Here is a 20,292-nt window from a genome sequence, read left to right as displayed (position 1 = left end):
ATTTCTAATGATTTTAAATTTATCCTGATATTACATGTATATATGTCTTTGTAGTTTAGGAGGGACCTATGGAAGATTAGGGTTTTTTTGCAAACTAAATACGTTGCCTCATTAAATAAAGTTTTTATTATTATTATTATTATTATTATTAAAACCACGATTTCAATCGTAGGGCGAATTGTGATAGTAGCAGGCCCGTAGTCGGGGGGGGGGGGGCAAGCTCTAAAATGCCTACTGTAGACTGTGCCCCCTCCCCCCTAAAACCTTCACTGCCCCTCCGCAGTAAACAAGCTGGCTCCAGGCCTGGATAGTAGGAACCTAGCTTCAGTGTTTTCCCATCATAATAAGCTTCTTTGATTCTCATTAGAAAAAGTATCATCACTGTCTGAGTAAAACTTCCTTTATTGCACACTGCAGGGACGGACTGGGGAGTTGCTCGCCCCTGGGCCCGAGAAAACTTTTGAAAAACTGATCGCAAATGGTGTTTTCTGAATGTTTTTTCTAGCTTATGCACAAATTTAGCGTTTGGAAATCTTACCAATTCATAAAAAACGACCACGCAAATTCAAGATTAAAAGGGCCCCAAAATTTGAATAGGGACCCAAACTACGTAAGGATATTATTTTATTTGGGTGCCCCGAGCCCTACCACACTGCTATGTGGGTAAGACGCTGGCTCGCTAGCCTGGAGGTCGGGTGTTCGATCCCTGCATTGGCCGAGAAAGTTCATCCCGATTTTTCGGCGTGGTTCCCCCTTGTCAGTGATGGAGGACGGAGGGCCTGACAAGGAAAACTGTCTAGTCGTTCGGATGGGACGAAAAACCGAGGTCCCGTGTACACATCGGCGTGCACGTAAAAGATCCCTTGACAGTTGGAATTTGATATAAGAGTAGGCCGTAGTGCCGCTGTCCGGGCAAAATTTCCCTCATAGCATACTGTAAGGCGTATGCCCGTCTTCATTAGCCCAGGTTTGGAGCAGAACAGTAGGACGTTAAACCCCATTTCATTTCATTTCATTTCCGGTTCGGAGCAGAACAGTAGGACGTTAAACCCCATTTCATTTCATTTCTTTAAGTTTGTCTCTCACAACTAAGCCAAATCCCGAAAACTGACCTTGACCTTTTAATGAAAGACAATCTATACTAATATTTGTGACTGTCGTTTGTCTGTCTGTTTGTCTGTCTGTTCGGGGTTTGCGGCTACACAAGGTCTGCCCCGAGTCTGAAATTTGGGGTATAGTGGTAGCTCGGACCGGGGAGTAACATAGGCCAGGTGGCGTTAGTCTACCACTTCCGGTTTCGGGGTTATGGTAAACTATAAGTCAAATACAACAGAAAAATAATATTTATTTAAAACCTGCATCAATGAGTAACAGAGAAATACTATAATATTTTACAAATACATACAATTTATTAAAGAAGCATTATGTAAGGTCAAAATCGGACAATTGCAGGTTCTTTTTTTTCGGGGGGGGGGGGGGCTTCGGAATTTATATAAACTAATTTTTAGAAATTTATGCACACGGTAAGCCTATAATCAACTGTCTAGACCATCGGACGGCCGAGATTTATATGGATTAGAACACCAGGGCGGGGTAAAAATTTAATGAGAAAATAAATGGATAATCAAGACTTGGTCTCGATTGTTAAGTACCGTTGCTACGATAATAAACAATACGCGCTCCATCTTCAAATAGTCATGGGGGGTTGGATGGCCGAATAGTTAGCATGTGCGCGCTGTATCATACGGTCTGTCATTGAGTCAACTGGCGGGGTTTCGATTCCCCGGTTGTACGTGACAAGGAGTAGGGTCGCCTGTCCAACCTCGTGGGTTTTCTCCGGGTCCTCCGGTTTCCTCCCACTGCTAAAGACCACTACGCACAAGCGAATTATTGAAATAAAATTGAACCGTATGTTAGTCCCAAAATGACTGGACGTTAAACCCCATTTCTCTCTCTCATATAGTCATAACTTCGCCCAGAATAAAGCAATTTGAATAAAAAATTTCAAATATTCATTTCTCATCATAGCAAGAACGGCTAGCTCTTTATATAAATCTTACATAATGCATCTTTAATTAGTCGGTTTCATAATATTGATAATATTTTATGAAGAAAGTATAATACCGGTGTCCCTATATACGGCTCTGGAATCTATATACAAAAGGCGCTACCTACTTTGCCATATTTGGGCATGCATTAATCATATGACGAAGAGTCAGTTCAGTATTGGTCAAAGTCAATTCTATCAAGGTTATCTCTTCATTGACTAAATAAGGTCTCTAACGCGCTATTTAGGAATACTTGGTTGCTCTGGGGGCTGTTTCACGAAATTTTAACTAAGATAAAATCCAAATTTTAGTAATTTGATTGGAGAATATTAGACTGATTTTAGTGCTTAGCCTATCAAAATTGAAGTATCTACTAAAATTTGGATTTTATCTTGGGGCCTGTTTCACGAAATTTTAACTTAGATAAAATCCAAATTTTAGTAATTTGATTGGATAATATTAGGCCGATTTTAGTGCTTAGCCAATCAAAATTGAAGTATCTACTAAAATTTTGATTTTATCTTTAGTTAAGATTTCGAGAAACGGGGCCCTGTTCTACGACTATGATCGGATCTGTGCTGCGCTATTTAGGAATATGATGACGGTTGTGTGTAATCTGGGTCAATATTTTGATAATCTCCAGTGGAAGCCCCTGGTTTTGGGGGTTTATTCAAATTGATATACTGGTGTAGTACATTGGCATAACCACCACCTGACTCCCCTCCTTTACCGGCTTCCTTTCTCTTGTTCTCGATGAGAATACCATTAGCATAGATGAGTCCACCCGATGTTCGGGGGTGACCAACGTTTTTAACGTTCACATAATCCCCAGGGGTAGTTTCGTCGACATCAGAAAACTCCGAGTCCCGATAACCATTGCCGTGATTGGGTAGCGCGGGTTGTGTTTTTCTGTACGCGACCGATGGTTCGTGTTTGCTTCGTTTTTGGCCTTTAAATGACATCAGATTATCAAGACGATTCAAAAATCTGACGTCATAAGGTGATTCCGATTCGATTGGTCGACGATTGGCATTGTGGGCGTCTGCTGATTCAAATTCAGAAGCGACCTCGTCTTCTAAACCCATGTCATGTGACCTTCGTTTTCTGAATAGAAAAGAAAAACGCAAATTGAATGGCTTCCAAAATACATACTATGATAATTAGCAATTGTTATAATGAAGGGATGGAATGGAACGTGTACTTCGGTCATTTTGAGACAAACTTAATATCCTTTTAATTTTGGTTTCTATGGTTACATATGTAATTAGAAGTAGGAACGACTTATGGTCGTTCCGATAGAAGAAAGAAAACAAGGTCCCATGAACTCATAAACAAATTTGTGGGAAGAAATGGGGTTTAACGCCTTACTGCTCCGACTGGGCAAATGAAGACGGGCATGCGCCATACAGTGTGCTATGAGGGAAATGTTGCCCGGTCAGCGGCACTAAGGCCTACTCTTATATCGAATTCCAACTGCCAAGGGATCTTTTACGTGCACGCCAATGTGTACACGGGACCTCAGTTTTTCGTCCCACCCAAACAACTAGACAGCTGTCCTTGTCTGGCCCTCCGTCCTGCACCACTGCTAAGGGGAAACCACGCCGGAACATGGTATTCAACCGAGAGAAGTCGAAAACGCCACTGTCCGCGTAAATTTCCCTCGTAGCTCACTGAATAACATAATGTCCGTTTCCATTAGCCGAGTTCCATTAGGATGTTAAACCGGCCATTTTATTCCATACTGAATTTTACTTAGTCAATATTTTAACAGGCTCCGGGTTGGGAAATACTGCCCTAAGGGTTATGATGCATTGTTATATATATTATTTTGATGAGAACGGTGTCATATATTTGAAGCAAGGAATAAATTAAGGATTAAAGTAAGAAATAAAGGAAGAAAGTAGGGATTAAAGTAAGAAATAAATTAAGTAAGGTTTAAAGTAAGAAATAAATTAAGTAAGGATTAAAGTAAGAAATAAATTAAGGAAGAAAGTAAGGATTAAAGTAGGAGGAAAGTAAGAAATAAAGTAAAGGAAGAGAGAGAGAGAGAAATGGGGTTTAACGTCCACTCGACACAAACTAGGTCATTTCGGGACTAACATATGGTTTAATTTTATTTCAATAATTCGCTTGCGCGTAGGGGTCTTTAGCAGTGGGAGGAACCCGGGGGACCCGGAGAAAACCCACGAGGTTGGACAGGCGACCCTACTCTTTGTCACGTACAACCGGGGATTCGAAACCACGCCAGTTGACTCAATGACAGGCCTTATGATACAGCACGCACGTGCTAACCATTCGGCCATCCAACCCCCCAGTAAAGGAAGAAAGTAAGGATTAAAGTAAGAAACAAACAAGTCAACAGTGAGGCTGATGTCCCCCGTCGAAATCCCAAAATAAATAGATGACACATATTAATTAATCACAAATTTATTTTTTTCAAAAGTATCGACCAATCAAACTACACACTAAGTTTCATCACTCTCTATCAGATACAATCAAGATTATCTCGCCCCAAAGCATCGACCAATGAAATTGATTAGCTCTGCTTAGCTTTAGCTTGAAATGTTAATCACTGAAATCAGTTCATTCACCTAAAAGCAGAGTTTTTATGTTCCACAGTCTTGACCAATCAAATTGCTTATCGCTCCTTAGACCAGGCAGAAAATTCGCACAATCGAACTTAGTCAAGGTAATGATATAATGAATCTATATTCAGAGTTCCATTGCTCTCACTTCATTATAACCCAAGTTATCGTGCCCCTAAAGCATCAACCAATCAGATTGCTTATCTCTGCCTACCGTAAGCAGACAATGTTCATCATCGAACTCCATCAAGGGATTCACCTAATGGATGCCTACACCAAGTTTGAACATTCTACCTCAATTAGAAGGAGAGTTATTGTGTTCCAAAGTCTCGACCAATCAAATTGCTTATCGCTCTGCTTACCCTCAGCAGAAAATGTTCATTATCAAACTTAGTCAAGGTATTGATGTAATAAAGCTATACACCAAGTGCCCTCACTCTCACTTAATTAAAACTAAAGTTATCGCGCCCCAAAGCACCAACCAATCAAATTGCTTATCTCTGCTAACCCTTAACAGAAACTGCTCTTCTTCGAACTCCATCAAGGCAATGACCCAATAAACACCTACACCAAGTTTGAACATTCTAGCTCAATTAGAAGGAGAGTTATTGTGTTCCAAAATCTTGGCCAATCAAATTGCTTATCACTCTGCTTACCCTGAGCAGAAAATGCTCATTTTCGAACTTAGTCAAGGTATTGATGTAATGAAACTATACACCAAGTTTCATCACTCTCACTTAATTAGAACTAAAGTTATCGTGTCCCAAAGCATCAAATTGCTTATCTCCGCTTACCCTAAGCGGAAAATGCTTATCTTCGAAACTCCATCACGTCATTGACCTAATAAACACCTACACCAAGTTTGAACATTCTAGTGCAATTAGAAAGAGAGTTATTGTGTCCCAAAAAGTGTGACGGACAGATAGACAGACGGAAGAAAGTAAGGATCAAAGTAAGAAATAAAGTAAAGTAAGGATTAAAGTAAGAGATAAAGTAAAGAGAGAAAGTAAGGATTAAGGGAAGAAATGAATTAAAGGAAGAAAGTAAGGGATAAAGTAAAGTAAGAAAGTAAGGATTGATGGAAGAAATAAATTAAAGGAAGAAAGTAAGGGGTAAAGTAAGAAAGTAAGGATTAAGAGAAGAAATAAATTAAAGGAAGAAAGTAAGGGATAAAGTAAAGTAAAAAAAGTAAGGATTGATGGAAGAAATAAATTAACGGAAGAAAGTAAGGGATAAAGTAAAGTAAGAAAGTAAGGATTGATGGAAGAAATAAATTAAAGGAAGAAAGTAAGGGATAAAGTAGAGTAAGAAAGTAAGGATTAAGAGAAGAAATAAATTAAAGGAAGAAAGTAAGGGATAAAGTAAAGAAATAAAGTATAGGAAGAAAGTAAGACATAAAGTAAAGAAATAAAGTATAGGAAGGAAGTAAGGATTAAAGGAAGAGAAATAAATTAAGGAATAAATGCAGGATTAAAGTAAGGATTAAAGGAAGACATAATGTAAAGTAAGGAAGGAAGTAAAGTAAAGTAAGAAAGTAAGGATTAAAGTAAGAAATAAATTAAGGATTACCTGGCTCTCCAACAATGACAGATACAGATGGACATCACAAGAATATAAATTACACCGACAGTTGATCCAGCGATGATAAATGGAAGAGCCAGAAACGAAAATTCTAACAATTCTGAAAGCAAATAAAAGTGTTATTATTGAATAGTTAAACATGCATTATGCAAGAGCTAAATCTGCCTATTGCAGGTCTTTCTTTAGGCCTGAAATGTTTTCTAAAGTATTAATTAGACATTAATTAACTGATCCAGGCCTTAATCAACTCTCGATGGCATCAGATTTCTCCGATATTAAATAGATTAGAATGGTTCATCGATACTTTGATTTAATCAAATATAGAGGACCGAGACTTAGCTTCGATCAACCAGTACGGTGGTTGAAATTATTGCACACGTCTGTCAAACCTTCAAAGGCTAATATCTTCGCTTGCAATAGAGTGATTTGAATGAAATTTTCAAATTATTCATTTTACATCATCTACTTTCGAACTATTATAGCAAGCATAACTAGTTTTTTTTTATCTAAATCTTACATAATGTATCTTTAACAGAAAGGCCTTTTGTCCAATATTCCAATCCCAATATCAATGCGTAGGACATGCCCGGTTGTCACATCTGTCATACACGATAAGACTAAATAAACTTTTTCAATTGTATTAAATGGAAGCAGAATAAATCCTTAACAAAATTCTCGAAGTTTACTTTGTGTTTTCGACTAAAATCGTCGATTTAGGACTTAAAATGTCTGTCAACTAGCTTAGTGTCTGTTCTCAAGCGGAGCTAACTGTAGACAGACAGCCTAAGTTTAGTATGAACCTACTGTTCACGTGTCTGTAGATAATGTAGCTATAAGTTAGGGAATTGTGAAGTAAACAAGCAACGTCCAGATGTTGTAAAACTCCTAGTCGTTGCTTCAGGAATATGAGGAATACCAAGAGAAGCGAGGCACCATATATAGCTAAACCAGTAAAGGGGTCCCACAATCTTAAGAATATCTGAGGCTCCCGAGCAATGTATTAGGTGCTCTGGACTCCAGAGTCTGGAGCAATTACATTGAATCGGGTCCCAATAAAATCACAAAAAGATATTTTGGAAATAATTTCACAGTCCCTCAGATGAAGTTCAGGGACTTTAATCTGTATTTCAAATCATCATTGATGTGTGTGTCCAATATTTACCGGTGGGTTGAATAGCCGAATGGTTATCGCGTGTGCGTTGTATCATAAGGTCTGTCATTGAGTCAACAGGCGTGGTTTCGATTCCCCGGTTGTACGTGACAAGGAGTAGGGTCGTCTGTCCAAAATCGTCGGTTTTCTCCGGGTCCTCCGGTTTCCTCCCACTACTAAAGACCCTTACGCGCAAGCGAATTATTGAAACAAAATTGAACCATATGTTAGTCCCGAAATGACCTAGTTTGTGTCGAGTGGACGTTAAACCCCATTTTTCTCCAATACACTTACCATATTTACACAGTGGTTCGTAATACCCTTCCACACAACCGTCTGAACATCTACCAGTGACAGCATCACATTGTGTTACCAGGCGACAAAAACCACATATATTAGAACAGTTTACACCATAAAATCCAGTTGGACAAGCTGAAATTGGAAATTAGTCATTTTTTTTTTATAAAATTATATCATGTTTTAATCAGGGACGTCAGTGGTGCAGGACGTACAGCCGTTAGGATGGGACGAAAAACGGGGGCCCCGTGTGTATATATTGGCAAGCACGTAAAAGATCCCTTGACAGTTGGAATTCGATAGTAGGTCATAGTGCCGCTGCCATGGAAAAATTTCCCTCATAGCACACTGTATGGCGTATGCCCGTCTTCATTAGCCCAGAGGGGGGTTGGATGGCCGAATTGTTAACACGCGCGTGCTGTATCACAAGGCCTGTCATTGAGTCAACTGGCGTGGTTTCGAATTCCCGGTTGTACGTGACAAGGAGTAGGGTCGGCTGTCCAACCTCGTTGGTTTTCTCCGGGTCCTCCGGTTTCCTCCCATTGCTAAAGACCCCTACGCGTAAGCGAATTGTTGAAATAAAATTAAACCATATGTTAGTCCCGAAATGACCTACTTTGTGTCGAGTGGACGTTAAACCCCATTTGTCTCTCTCTCTCTCTCTCTCTCTCTCTCTCTCTCTCTCTCTCTCTCTCTCTCATTTGCCCAGTCCTAGACGAACAGTAGGACGTTAAACCCCATTTCATTTCAATTCATTAGTCATTTTTGTTTTATAAAATTATATATTCTAATCAGGCACGTCAGTGGTGCAGGACGTATAGTCGTTACGATGGGACCAAAAACGGAGATCACCTGTGCCTACACTGCATTGGCATGCACATAAAAAACCCTTGACAGTTTAAATTCGATATACGAGTAGGCCGTCGCGGCGCTGCCCAGACAGAATTTCCCCATAGCACACTGTATGGCGTCTGAACCAGGGGCGCCGGAACCCGAGTATCAGGGTATACAGATGGTACCTTGCCCTTTTCTGGGGTAATGATGAAAGTTTTCAACCTTTTTACTAGTCTATTCATTTTTAAATGATAGATATGTAATTGCTCTCTGGTCAGTCGCGAACCGGCTTTTGCACTCTCATTATCAGCTAAGAGTGCATGCCTTGGCTAGATGTCTATGTTGGAATTTGGAATGCTAAAGGCGCTCTAAACAGCGTTCTCGGAATTGACAAATTTCAAAATTTTCTAGAGGCCCGGGGGGAGAGACCCCCCTCCCCCTATCTTTTGGTACCCTGGCGCCCCTGGTCTGAACAGAACAGTAGGACGTTAAACCCCATTATATTTATTTCATTTCTGATCCGGCACAAGATGCCCGACTGGTTCATATATATCTCAAAAATCAAAATCTCATATTATCTTTTTAAATACTGAATAGAATTGAACCATTATAAAATAACATCCCTTTTAGAGGTCCAACTTTTATAATATGGCAGTATGCAAATTATTCAAAATCTGGGGGGGGGGGGGTGTAGTGGTTTAACGCATGCGCTTGAAATGATACGGTCTCTCATTGAGTCAAGTGATGTGGTTTCGATTCCCCGCTTGTACGTGACAAGGAGTAGGGTTGCCTGTTCATCCTCGTGGGTTTTCTCTGTGTCCTCTGGTTTCCTCCCACTGCTAAAGACTCCAAAGAGCAAGCGAATTATTGAAATAAATTGAACCATGTGACCTAGTTTGTCTAGTCTTCATAATCCCTCAAGTGACAATTAGAGATTTTAACCTATTTAGTAATGAGAATCCCATCCTACGCCACCAGTGGATACTGGATACAGCAATATTATGAATTAGAAATGATATTGATAAAATGTCACTCACGCATTTTACAGTACGGGATGCGCCATCCATCTTCACACCCCAGCGGACATTCTCCATTTTCACTGGAACAGGATTCATTATTGAAACAGCTTCCACAAGGAAATATACAGTCTGGTCCAAAAGTAAACGGCTCACATTCTAAAATTTAAAAAAAGATATATAGTTAAAAACAGTAGGTCTGTTATCATTGGTGGGGGGGATAACGTGTGCGCATTGGGCGTCACACATGGGGGGGGGGGTGCGGGGGGCGTTTTCGACACCCCCCCCCCCCCAATTGTTTTTCGGGTGGGGGCCCTGAATATACTTGGACCCCCCCCCCCCCCAATAAAAAATAAAAAAAATAAAAAATTTACAACAATTATTAGGATTAGTTAAGATTCTATCTGTATAAAACAATGTACAAATTAAAACACAAACAATTATGTTTACTTTTTGAAATCCATTTATAATACACAAAATATTTTAAATATCTATACAACTTCCTTGTAAATGTCAATGTGTATATGTATGTCGTAGTTAACAAAGTGATTGTCAAATATGCATCCTCATAAACTAAAGTTATGTGATCAAGTTTTGTTTCATTTGGATCCTCCTCATAAAAATTCCCCAACTAAACTCTCTTTGTCGTGTTGTTCATAACTCTAGCGTAACTTTCAATATGTAAAAGCCATGAAAAAAATATGAATACGGTACCCCCTGACTTAAACAAGATAAACATTGTATGGGTGTGATGTTTTAGTTTAACCCCGTAAAATATGCCAAAATAGTGTTTACAGTTAAGAGTGAAACTTTAAAAGAAAAATTATGGGGCTTTGCCGGTTGCCCCCCCCCCCCCCCCCCAGTGGGAGGGTGACCCTCCGACACACTCTCCCTATCGCGCTACGTCGCCTCTGTCTGTCATTGAGACAGTCAAGTGGCGTGGTTTCGACTCTGTAGATTTTGTGGAGGAACATATAACGGATGAGCATTCTATAGTTTCAGGGGCGGATCCAGGAGGGGGGGGGTCAGAAACAAGTGTACATAATATGTACATTTTTATTATCAATCGATCCGGGGAGGGGGCTATAATTTCACCCACCCCACACACACACACCCCCGCCCCCCACCAAAAAAACCCCAAACACATGTCAATCTATGTAGAGTTTTAAAGCAAGAATAGTCAGTAATACACTATGCTGTCCCGGTGGAATTTTGTCTCCCCCCACCTTCGCAAAAATTAACAAATAATCTGCAGGCGGAATCCCCAAAAATTGAAAGTCGTTCCAGTTGGTCAATGATTAAGGGGAAATAACTACATTTCTGATTATCTCCCCCTAACTAACAACTACATAGAGGGAGCTGCAACAATTTCTAGAAGAGGCATTTTTGTAAGCTTCCAGCTTTTTCCTGGTATTTCACTGGTAAATAAATTCATGTCAGCTTGGAAAGTCGCAGACAGGATCCGAGGAACCTATAGGTAACTCAAACATATTGTTTGCGGAATAAAATTTAGATTGTAATGCGATATTTTTCCTCAAGTCATTTTTGCACAATGTGAAACCGATCAACGCCATCATGGCCGCCAACTTTGTACTCAAGATTATCCAGACCCTTGACGACGATACTACAAAGGCGTGGCGCGATCTCCACAATTAAAAACGCGGCTATATTTCAGTATCGCACCTCTACCAGTTCCCATGATCGTAGATACTTGAAATTTTCAGGGGGTATTCATGGGGCCTAGCCATGACCTCACACCAAATTTCAGCCGAATCTGTCAATAACTTTTTATTTTACTGTAGTTTAGCTTATAGTACGAGAGAAAGTTTATCCGATTTTGACGGCATTTTGTTTGTTGGCTATTTAGACTCGAATAACAAGACAGGGTTAGGGTTAGGGCTAGTCCTGTCTACATCTTGAGACTATGACGAAATCTACAGGTCCTAGCCCTTATCCTAACCCTTATCCTAACCCACAATCCACATATGACGTCATTCGAGCCTTAATAGTCAACAAACAAAATGGCGTCAAAATCGGATAAACTTATCTCTTATAGAAGCTAAACTAAGGTAAAATAAAAAGTTATTGACCGATTCGGCTGAAATTTGGTGTGAGGTCATTGCTAGCCCACCTGAACATCCCCTGAAAATTTCAAGTCTCTACGACCCCGGGAACTGGTAGAGGTGCGATACTGAAAAACATTTTGTTTCATACAGTGGTTTTCAATAAAATTGTTTACACGTTGCATGCAATTAAATGATTATTTTCGAAGATCACATTTTCTTGTCGATCTGACTCTACCTTTCTTGTAAAACTAGTCCTTTGTTGTGTGAATGTGATGGAATCTCACCACGGCACGTGCACCATTATTACTGACATTACATCATATGTCCATGATCATCTCCGATCAATCTGGTTAAAACACAGATCCTATTTCGTTTCGTTTTTATAGTTCAAAATTTTGTTTTACTTGTCTTTACTACAATTGGATCTGGAAGAGTTGAATGTTATTTAACTCGTGTTCTGAATGGTGTCAGGGATAAGCCAATGAAACAGTCTGTTACGGCAAGCTTTAGGCGTGTTTTGCACGGAACTGTGGGTAATCCACTAGTAACATCAATGCTGACATCATAGGGTCATAAGTCGGTCTTTTGACCCCTGACGTGACCTGTCGCTATAACTTGTCAGTAGAGTGGCCCACAGACTCAATTCTCTGTACTATATAAACGCTTACAAATGTTAAATTCAATCGTTAATTGTACGTACGTAAAAACGAAGAAAACCGACTGCTGAAATTAAGAATTCGTTTTCCAGAGCAAAATTTGAAACTTTGATGTGACCAAGAAACATAACTCTTTTTAATGAAAAAATCTACCGCTGTGACGCTACTTGGGCGATCAACTTTTCCATATACCGGTATTAGAAACTCCCATTTAAATGGCCAAATCACACAAATATCCAACTTAGCAATAGTTTAATTGTTAATGAATGATGATTTTAATGGTAAGTCTTATCATATTTGTTAAACTAAGCCCCAAATATAGCTCGTTTATTGGATTTTTGTTATTTGCACGAACCACTCTATTGTCAGATCTTCATGTAGTATAGGCCATCGAAAGTATAAAAAAACGAAACGAAAGATAGATCTGTATTTTAATCAGTTTTGTGAAACGCCACCATTTTAACCCTTTCAATGCTAGACGTAAATCCACTGCCTGTGCTAGACCCTTTTTTGAGGAAAAAAGGGAGGTTGGAACTGAATGCCAAGCAGTACTTATGGAAGCTTTTATGAAAAATCTTTTTGTCTGTTGGGATGGGCATGAGGTTGGACTAAGAGGAAAAAATAGAATTTTGGAAATTTGCATAATAATGTAGTCACGTGACGTCATGGCGGCCATTTTGGATTTCTCATTTCTCACTAAAGCCAACACGAAAACGATTTTTTCTCCATGAAATACTTAAAAGATATTGTTTTTTTCACTGGATTTTGATAAAGATATATAAAATGAACAAAAATATCAATAGCAGCCATGAATAATGCCGCCACGAACACGCGCATCACGTCTCCCGCTGCCATGACCACGTGCGGATTGCAATACCTTGTTTTTACTTTCACTTTCATCCCCTATATCATTATCAATATAGTCAGTCAATAGATCTACACGTTCGGGACTCAGGAATTGCCTACGTCTTTTACGATCCAGCAGGCCAGCATTATTATCAACATCAGAATTATTGTCAGAATCTACTGCAGACACAGGGCTATCGTGTTCACATTGGGCTTGTTCATCATGCACGGGAGACATAGCTAGCCATGGGCAGAACGTCGCGCAACAAATCACACACTTCATAATACCAATCACTGTCCTGACTACTATCATTATCAAGTAACTGGAAACGAATTATGTGTATCACCCACCTCGAAATTGTCCGTGTGTTGGTCAGCAAGACGTCATTCACGACTTCGTCGAGAGTGCATCGTCTACGTTGTCACTATGCACTCCGCCATTTTACGGTTTGCCGCTTTGTAACACGTGGAAATATGTTCTAGTGTATAGAAAATACAATAGATGGCACTTGCAGTTACGGTACTAATTTTAGCAAGGGCTTTACTGAGTACATGGTAATACCGGGTACGCGCATTTTACCGACATTTTATAATACCCGGTACTACCGGGTATACGCAGTGAAAGGGTTAAGATAAGATAAAATTTTAACTTAGAATATTACTTTAGTAAATTTTATCTAATATGCTTAAAATCGTGTGAAACTGAAACACATCCATCTTAAGTTGGGATGAAATTTTAGTTTTAAGACGATTTTAAGGAGATTTAAGTTTTGTGAAACAGGGCCCTGTTTTTTAAATTTGTGGAATGAAAAGACCCACGTAAATTTGGGATGAAACAGCTCCGGATAAAACAGCACGAGATGAACCGGTAGTGGGATTTAAACAACCTGCTCCCATTATCATGACCTGGAATCACGCAAACAGGCTCTAATTTTTGACCACTGAGCTAGAAATAAATTTATTCTCGTCTCGGCTGTTTTGAATATGGTACAATTCTTGCACCCAAATCCCCCTAGGTTAATTTGTTACAATTACCAATTTAAAGGTTACCATTACCATATTAGATGCTAATTTCATACCCTGCACAAATAATGTAGTTATTGAGTTCTATATGTATAAAAAAGGAAGATATGTGCGGTACTGTTTAATGGATGACTGTCACATTTAATTTTTACATGAAAGAAAAATTAAGTCCACCTGTCACCAGCAATTGACAGACCAGTTTTGCTTTCTAGGATGTCAGTCGTAAAAATCACACATTAGCAAAATTGTAGGCAAACATTTCCAGCCACAAGTCATTGTTGCATGTACATGTACAAATACATGTAGTGTGGTGGATGGTTTCTATTGAATTTCAAGTATACTAATGTCCAGAAGAAAGTATACACACTAAAAATATGGCTAAGTTTTATTTAGATTAAAAACATTTGATAAAACATTGCGTCAAAACTCAACATTTCTAAGCAAAATAAAAAAGCGAAACAAATTGACATTGTTCCCAAATGCCGCATACGAGGGCCTGACAAGGACAGCTGTCTAGTCCTTTGGATGATACGAAAAACCGAGGTCCCATGTATACATTGGAATGCACGTAAAAGATCCCTTGGCAGTTGGAATTCGATATAAGAGCAGGTGATAGTGCCGCTGCCCAGGCACACTGTATGATCGTATGCCCGTCTTCATTAGCCCAGCATAGGAGCAGAACAGTAGGACGTTAAACCCCATTTCATTTCATTTCAGATGGAAAATGACTTTGGTTGATTCAGCACAAAATGCACAGTGTATACTTTCTTTTGGACATTAGTACATGTATATGTATATTAGCTCTACAGTAAAGTGCGCGCGCTGTATCATAAAGTCTGCCATTGAGTCGACTGGCGTGGTTTCGAATCCCCAGTTGTACGTGGCAAGGAGTAGGGTCGCCTGTCCAACCTCGTGGGTTTTCTCCGGGGCCTACGGTTTCCTCCCACTGCTAAAAACCCCTACGCGCAAGCGAATTATTGAAATAAAATGAAACCATATGTTAGTCCGAAATGACCTAGTTTGTGTCGAGTGGACGTTAAACCCCATTTCTCTCTCTCTCTTTTTTGGACATTAGTATATGTATGTTAGCTCTACAGTATAGTGAACATCAAAAATATAATTAAAGAATTGATGCTTGTTCTCATGGAATTTCCTTGATTGATTTGTTTATCGTTCTTCACTTTAACTCAATATTATCCGTAGTATTCGATATTAAAAACACTAAATTTAGTAATGGTCCATTTCAATCAGTAAATAAACTCAATAAACAGTTTAAAATCGGTTTTCAACATCAGGTCATGTTCTTGTTTGGGGGTGGGGGGGCCCAAATGGTTAACACGTGCACGTTGCATCATAAGGTTTGTCATTGAGTTAAGTGGCGTTGTTTTGGTTCCCAACAAGGAGTCATTAAAGATTCCTGCAAATTAGCTAAATCGCTCTCCTAAAAATTGAGATTAATAAACTACTTTCAGTTTTTGTTTATTTTTAAAATGTATACGTTCAAGCTACCAATTTCCATGATAATTCTGACGCTACCATATTCACCAAACAAATGGCCCTCGTTTTCATTCTGATATCAAATGCTAATGTAAGGCAGTATCTTCCATAAGAACATATAAAAAGAATATTAAGTCTAAAGCATAAATACAATTTGGTTCTCGAGAAATATAGAATTACTCTTGCAATATAATTTAGAAGAGTTTTTTTACGAGCAGGTTTTTTTTTTTAATTAGAAAGAGCTTTTTATGGCTTTTGCACGATTTCATAAACGTGAAGGACTGGATGTATGTCAGTGATGGGATTTCCCAATCGGACATCAAGATATGGTGAATGTGCTTTTTGACCTATTTTCATCTACTTTAAGGTTCCAAAGATCTGGGGCCTTTTTCATGAAATTTGAGTAATTTGATTGGATAATATTAGATTGATTTTAGTGCTTAACCTATCAAAATTGAAGTATCTACTACAATTTGGATTTTTTCTTTAGTTAAACATACATTATGCAAGAGCTAAATCTGCTGCCTATTGCAGGTCTTTCTTTAGGCCTGAAATGTTTTCTAAATTATTAATTAGACATTAATTAACTTATCCAGGCCATAATCAACTCTCGATGGCATCAGATTTCCCCGATATTAAATAGATTAGAACAGTTCAGTCATATTTTGATTTAAGCTTAAAATGGAGGAGCCAGACTTAGCTTTGAACAACCAGTACGGTGGTTGAAATTATTGCACACGTCTTGTCAAACCTTCAAAGGCTAATATCTTCGCTCGCAATAAGGTAATTTGAATGAAATTTTCAAATTATTCATTTTACATTATCTATTTTCGAACTATTATAGCAAGAATGGCTAGTTTTTTTTTTATCTAACTCTTACATAATGTACCTTTAATATTTCGAGAAAAAGGGCCCAGGGCTATACACTCTTTATCATAGTTTTAAATACCATTCCCTTTTTTTTTTCTCTCTAGAAAATGGAAATAAAACAGGAGGTAGAAGGATTCCGAAAGGAATTTGAAATTTTTTGTGCCCAGTTTCATGAAAATCTAATAAAATGTGGAAAGGTGGCTACTGTTATGACTTTAAAGCAAGAAGAGGAACTTACAAAATATCTGCTGACACCTCAAGATGAAACGGGTAGTTCTTCTACAGAGATAGCAAGCTGGCTAGAGAATAATGTATTTTGTTTGGTCTCAAATGAAGATGAAAGTCATTATGAACTTCACATTTGGGTAAGGATATTTTTTTTTTTTTTACCCTTAGATACAAAAAACTAGATGTCAGAATTGTAATTTGAAAGATTAAACCATTACGGACATGTACTAGATCCAGACAAGATCTTATATTTTTGCTGATCGCATGGTTAGCGAGTGCGTACTGCATCATAAGGCCTGTCATTGAGTCAACCGGCTTGATTTGCATTCCCTGTTTGTACATGTACGTGACAATGAGTAGAGCTGCCTGTCCAACCTCGTGGGTTTTCTCTCGGTCCTCCGGTTTCCTCCCACTGCTAAAGACCCCTACGCGAAAGCGAATTATTGAAATAGAATTATTTTCCGGTGTGCTTCTCCCAAAATTAAACCATATGTTAGTCTCGAAATGACCTAGTCTGTGTGGAGTGGAATTCAAATCTCTCTCTCTCTCTTTCTCTCATCCTCACTTTAAATTTATTCAAATTATTAGATCATCCAGCTCAGATTGTTACACATTATCTTTTCTGTATATGCTGTATACTATATGTTCAAGACTACCGTAATTCATTATGTCAAATATTTTTTTCAGAATGATACCCAAAGAAAAGTAGTTTCCATCGAAAATTATTTTACTGTTTTAAATTCCATGTTTGCTGAGACCGGTAATATCAGCCATGACAAGTTTTTAAAGAAGGTCTGTATACATTTATATTATTACAGTAAACTTCGCATAAGACAAATTCGTATAAAATGAAATGAAATGAAATGGGGTTTAACGTCCTACTGTTTTGCTCCGAACTGGGCTAATGAAGACGGGCATACGCCATACAGTGTGCTATGAGGGAAATTTTGCCCGGACAGCGGCACTACGGCCTACTCTTATATCGAATTCCAACTGTCAAGGGATCTTTTACGTGCACGCCAATGTGTACACGGGACCTCGGTTTTTCTTCCCATCCGAACGACTAGACAGCTTTCCTTGTCAGCCCCTCCGTCCTGCATCACAAATTCGTATAGGTTGAATCTTCGCTCAACTCGATAAAATCGTTTATTATAGATGTTATGTATACACATGTATATATTGTGTTGTTTATTTTGACAGGTAAATGAAAAATATGCTTTAATACCTGAGGAAGTTGTTAAATACTTTATTAATAATGTGACCAAAAAACCAAAGTTCAAGGTAACAGTACAGGTAAAAGAAAATTATTTAGTTTTATTTTAAAAGATACATTCCCCGCATACAAATTGTGTGATTTGATGATATATTCAACATGATCATACTAATCAATCTATCAAAAATTTGCTTCAATTCCCTCTCAAAACTTTGTATTCGCCGGGGATACCTATATCTATAAATAAACTGTTTTTAGATGTCATGTCTGTCCCCCTTGCTTCATTTTCAGAATGTATTTTTCATTACTTACTGTCCAATTACCATACGTATTGAAGCCTAAGTAAATTCTTAATTATTTTCTGTCAACTTCTTTTTCTGTCGTTTCATTTTATACGTTGACACCCCCTCAATGTTACAATTTTTCCCCCCGCTGCTAAAGACCAAGTACGTGACAAGGAGTAGGGTCGCCTGTCCATCCTCGTGGGTTTTCTCTGGGTCCTCCGGTTTCCTCCCACTGCTAAAGACCCCTACGCGCAAGCGAATTAATGAAATAAAATTAAACCATTTGTTAGTCCCGAAATGACCTAGTTTGTGTCATGTGAACGTTAAACCCCATTTCTCTCTCTCTCGCTAAAGACCAATACATGCTAGCAAATTATTCAAATAGAATTGAATGTCCCAAAATTTGTTACATTGTCATTTATAGGTGTAAAGTTGTTTTGAAATATTATTGGGACTTACTTAGTTATTACAGATGCATTCCCGAGTACACACTGTGTGATTTGATGATATATTTGGACTAAAAACATATTGAAACTAATTAGTTTATCTTCAAATCCCATTTCGAATCCCCGGTTGTACGTGACAAGGAGTAGGGTCGCCTGTCCGGCCTTGTGGGTTATCTCCAAGTCCTCCGGTTTCCTCCCACTGCTAAAGACAACTACGCGCAAGCGAATAATTGAAATAAAAATTAAAAACCATATGTTAGTCCCGAAATGACCTAGTTTGTGTCGAGTGGACATTAAACCCCATTTCTCTCTCTCGGTTCAAATCCCTCTCAATACTTTGTATTCATGGGGAGATTCCTACTATTTGATCAAGAAATAACAACCACTCCATCAGTCAAGCTAGCACACAAGAAGCCGGCAGACATCAGTCGGGTTGCCAGTTAGTGATACCTTGACATTTTTGCCCAGTGCTTGCCCCTTGGGTGTTCTTCGGGTAATCCAGTATTTTTTTAGTAAGATTGAGCTATATATAGATCAAATTTGCCATACTTTTATTGGAAATAACCACCCAATAAATACTTTCTGGACAATGTATCTTTAATTCATTGATAATTTAAACGTAGTGCAACAAGACTAATCACCGTACAGGGAAGGGGGGGGCGGTGGAGGCGGTGTCTTGAGTGGTGTAATGCTTTAGTTATTAAGGTCTATCAATGTGTCAGGCGCTGTTTTCAATCTCACACTTGTACATGACAATGAGTAGCATCGCCTTCCCAATCCCACCGGCGGGGCAGGTGGGTGTCAGAAGTCCTCCAGTCGTTTCACCCCCCCCCCCCCCAACCTTTTGCTAAAGACGGGCTAGATGGGTGTCAGAGGTCCTCCAGTCGTTTCACCCCCCCCCCACTCTTTTCCTAATCTCACCGGTGGGGTAGGTGGGTGTCAGAGGTCCTCCAGCCGTCCCCCCCACCCTTTTGCTAAAGACCATTACGTGGGAATATTAAACCTAATTATTTATAATAACGTTTATAGGTGTAAAGTTGTTATTAAATCTTATTTATTTATATTACAGAATAAAGAAAATAAAGTGTATGGATGTAAAGTTATCAGCTACGAATATCTGAAAAAACGAGTAGTAAAGAAACGAATATTAACTGAAATCTTTGACAAATCCAATGGAAAAGTTTTACAGTCAAGATGTCATGAAGAGGTATATGTTTGTATTGTTTCTTAATAATTAGGTGAAATAAATAAACTATTTCTCAGTCATTGTGTGGGGGGGGGAATGGCCGAATGGTTAGCGCGCACGTGGTGTATCATAATGTCTGTCATTGAGTCAACTGGCGTGGTTTCGATTTCCTGGTTGTACGTGACAAGAAATAGTGTCGCCTGCTAAAGACCCCTACTCGCAAGTGAATTATTGAAAGCAGATTGAAGATTGAACTATATGTTAGTCCCATAATGACCTGGTTTGCGTCGAGTGGACTTAAACCCCATCTCTCTCTCTCTCTCTCTCTCTCAAATTGGAAATATCGCTCAATAAAAAAGCTCTTCCAGTTTCGATAAGAAAAGTGATTTAGAAATTAGGGAGAGTGATCTGATATTAAGGAGCGTGATTAGTTCTGAAGATCAATAACTGCGTGTAAGGGGTCATT

General features: G+C 38.8%; 2 protein-coding genes across 11 annotated transcripts in view; one reads left to right on the top strand and one right to left on the bottom strand.

Moving 5' to 3' along the window:
• Window positions 1-1,327: 1,327 nt before the first annotated feature.
• The window catches only part of LOC126817386 (scavenger receptor class F member 1), a 69,655-nt gene continuing 50,690 nt past the window's right edge, over window positions 1,328-20,292 (bottom strand). Inside the window, exons 3-6 of the mRNA XM_050544341.2 lie at window positions 9,533-9,670; window positions 7,659-7,796; window positions 6,203-6,314; window positions 1,328-3,152 (exon numbers count right to left, since the gene is read on the bottom strand). Of these exons, the coding sequence (XP_050400298.1) occupies window positions 2,636-3,152; window positions 6,203-6,314; window positions 7,659-7,796; window positions 9,533-9,670 (905 nt within the window). The 3' untranslated portion in view covers window positions 1,328-2,635. The remainder of the gene's footprint in view (window positions 3,153-6,202; window positions 6,315-7,658; window positions 7,797-9,532; window positions 9,671-20,292) is intronic.
• The window catches only part of LOC126817358 (zinc finger protein 436), a 52,287-nt gene continuing 42,841 nt past the window's right edge, over window positions 10,847-20,292 (top strand). For all 10 annotated transcript variants that reach the window (XM_050544256.1, XM_050544262.2, XM_050544261.2 and 7 more), the window contains exons 1-5: window positions 10,847-10,988; window positions 16,574-16,834; window positions 17,385-17,489; window positions 17,898-17,990; window positions 19,710-19,847. In XM_050544256.1, the coding sequence (XP_050400213.1) occupies window positions 16,577-16,834; window positions 17,385-17,489; window positions 17,898-17,990; window positions 19,710-19,847 (594 nt within the window). In that variant the 5' untranslated portion in view covers window positions 10,847-10,988; window positions 16,574-16,576. The remainder of the gene's footprint in view (window positions 10,989-16,573; window positions 16,835-17,384; window positions 17,490-17,897; window positions 17,991-19,709; window positions 19,848-20,292) is intronic.

This window comes from Patella vulgata, chromosome 4 (genome assembly GCF_932274485.2).
Source record: "Patella vulgata chromosome 4, xgPatVulg1.2, whole genome shotgun sequence".
Lineage (NCBI taxonomy): Eukaryota > Metazoa > Mollusca > Gastropoda > Patellidae > Patella > Patella vulgata.
The sequence above is the reverse complement of the archived record's forward strand: the minus strand, read 5'-3'. Positions and strand labels throughout refer to the sequence as shown.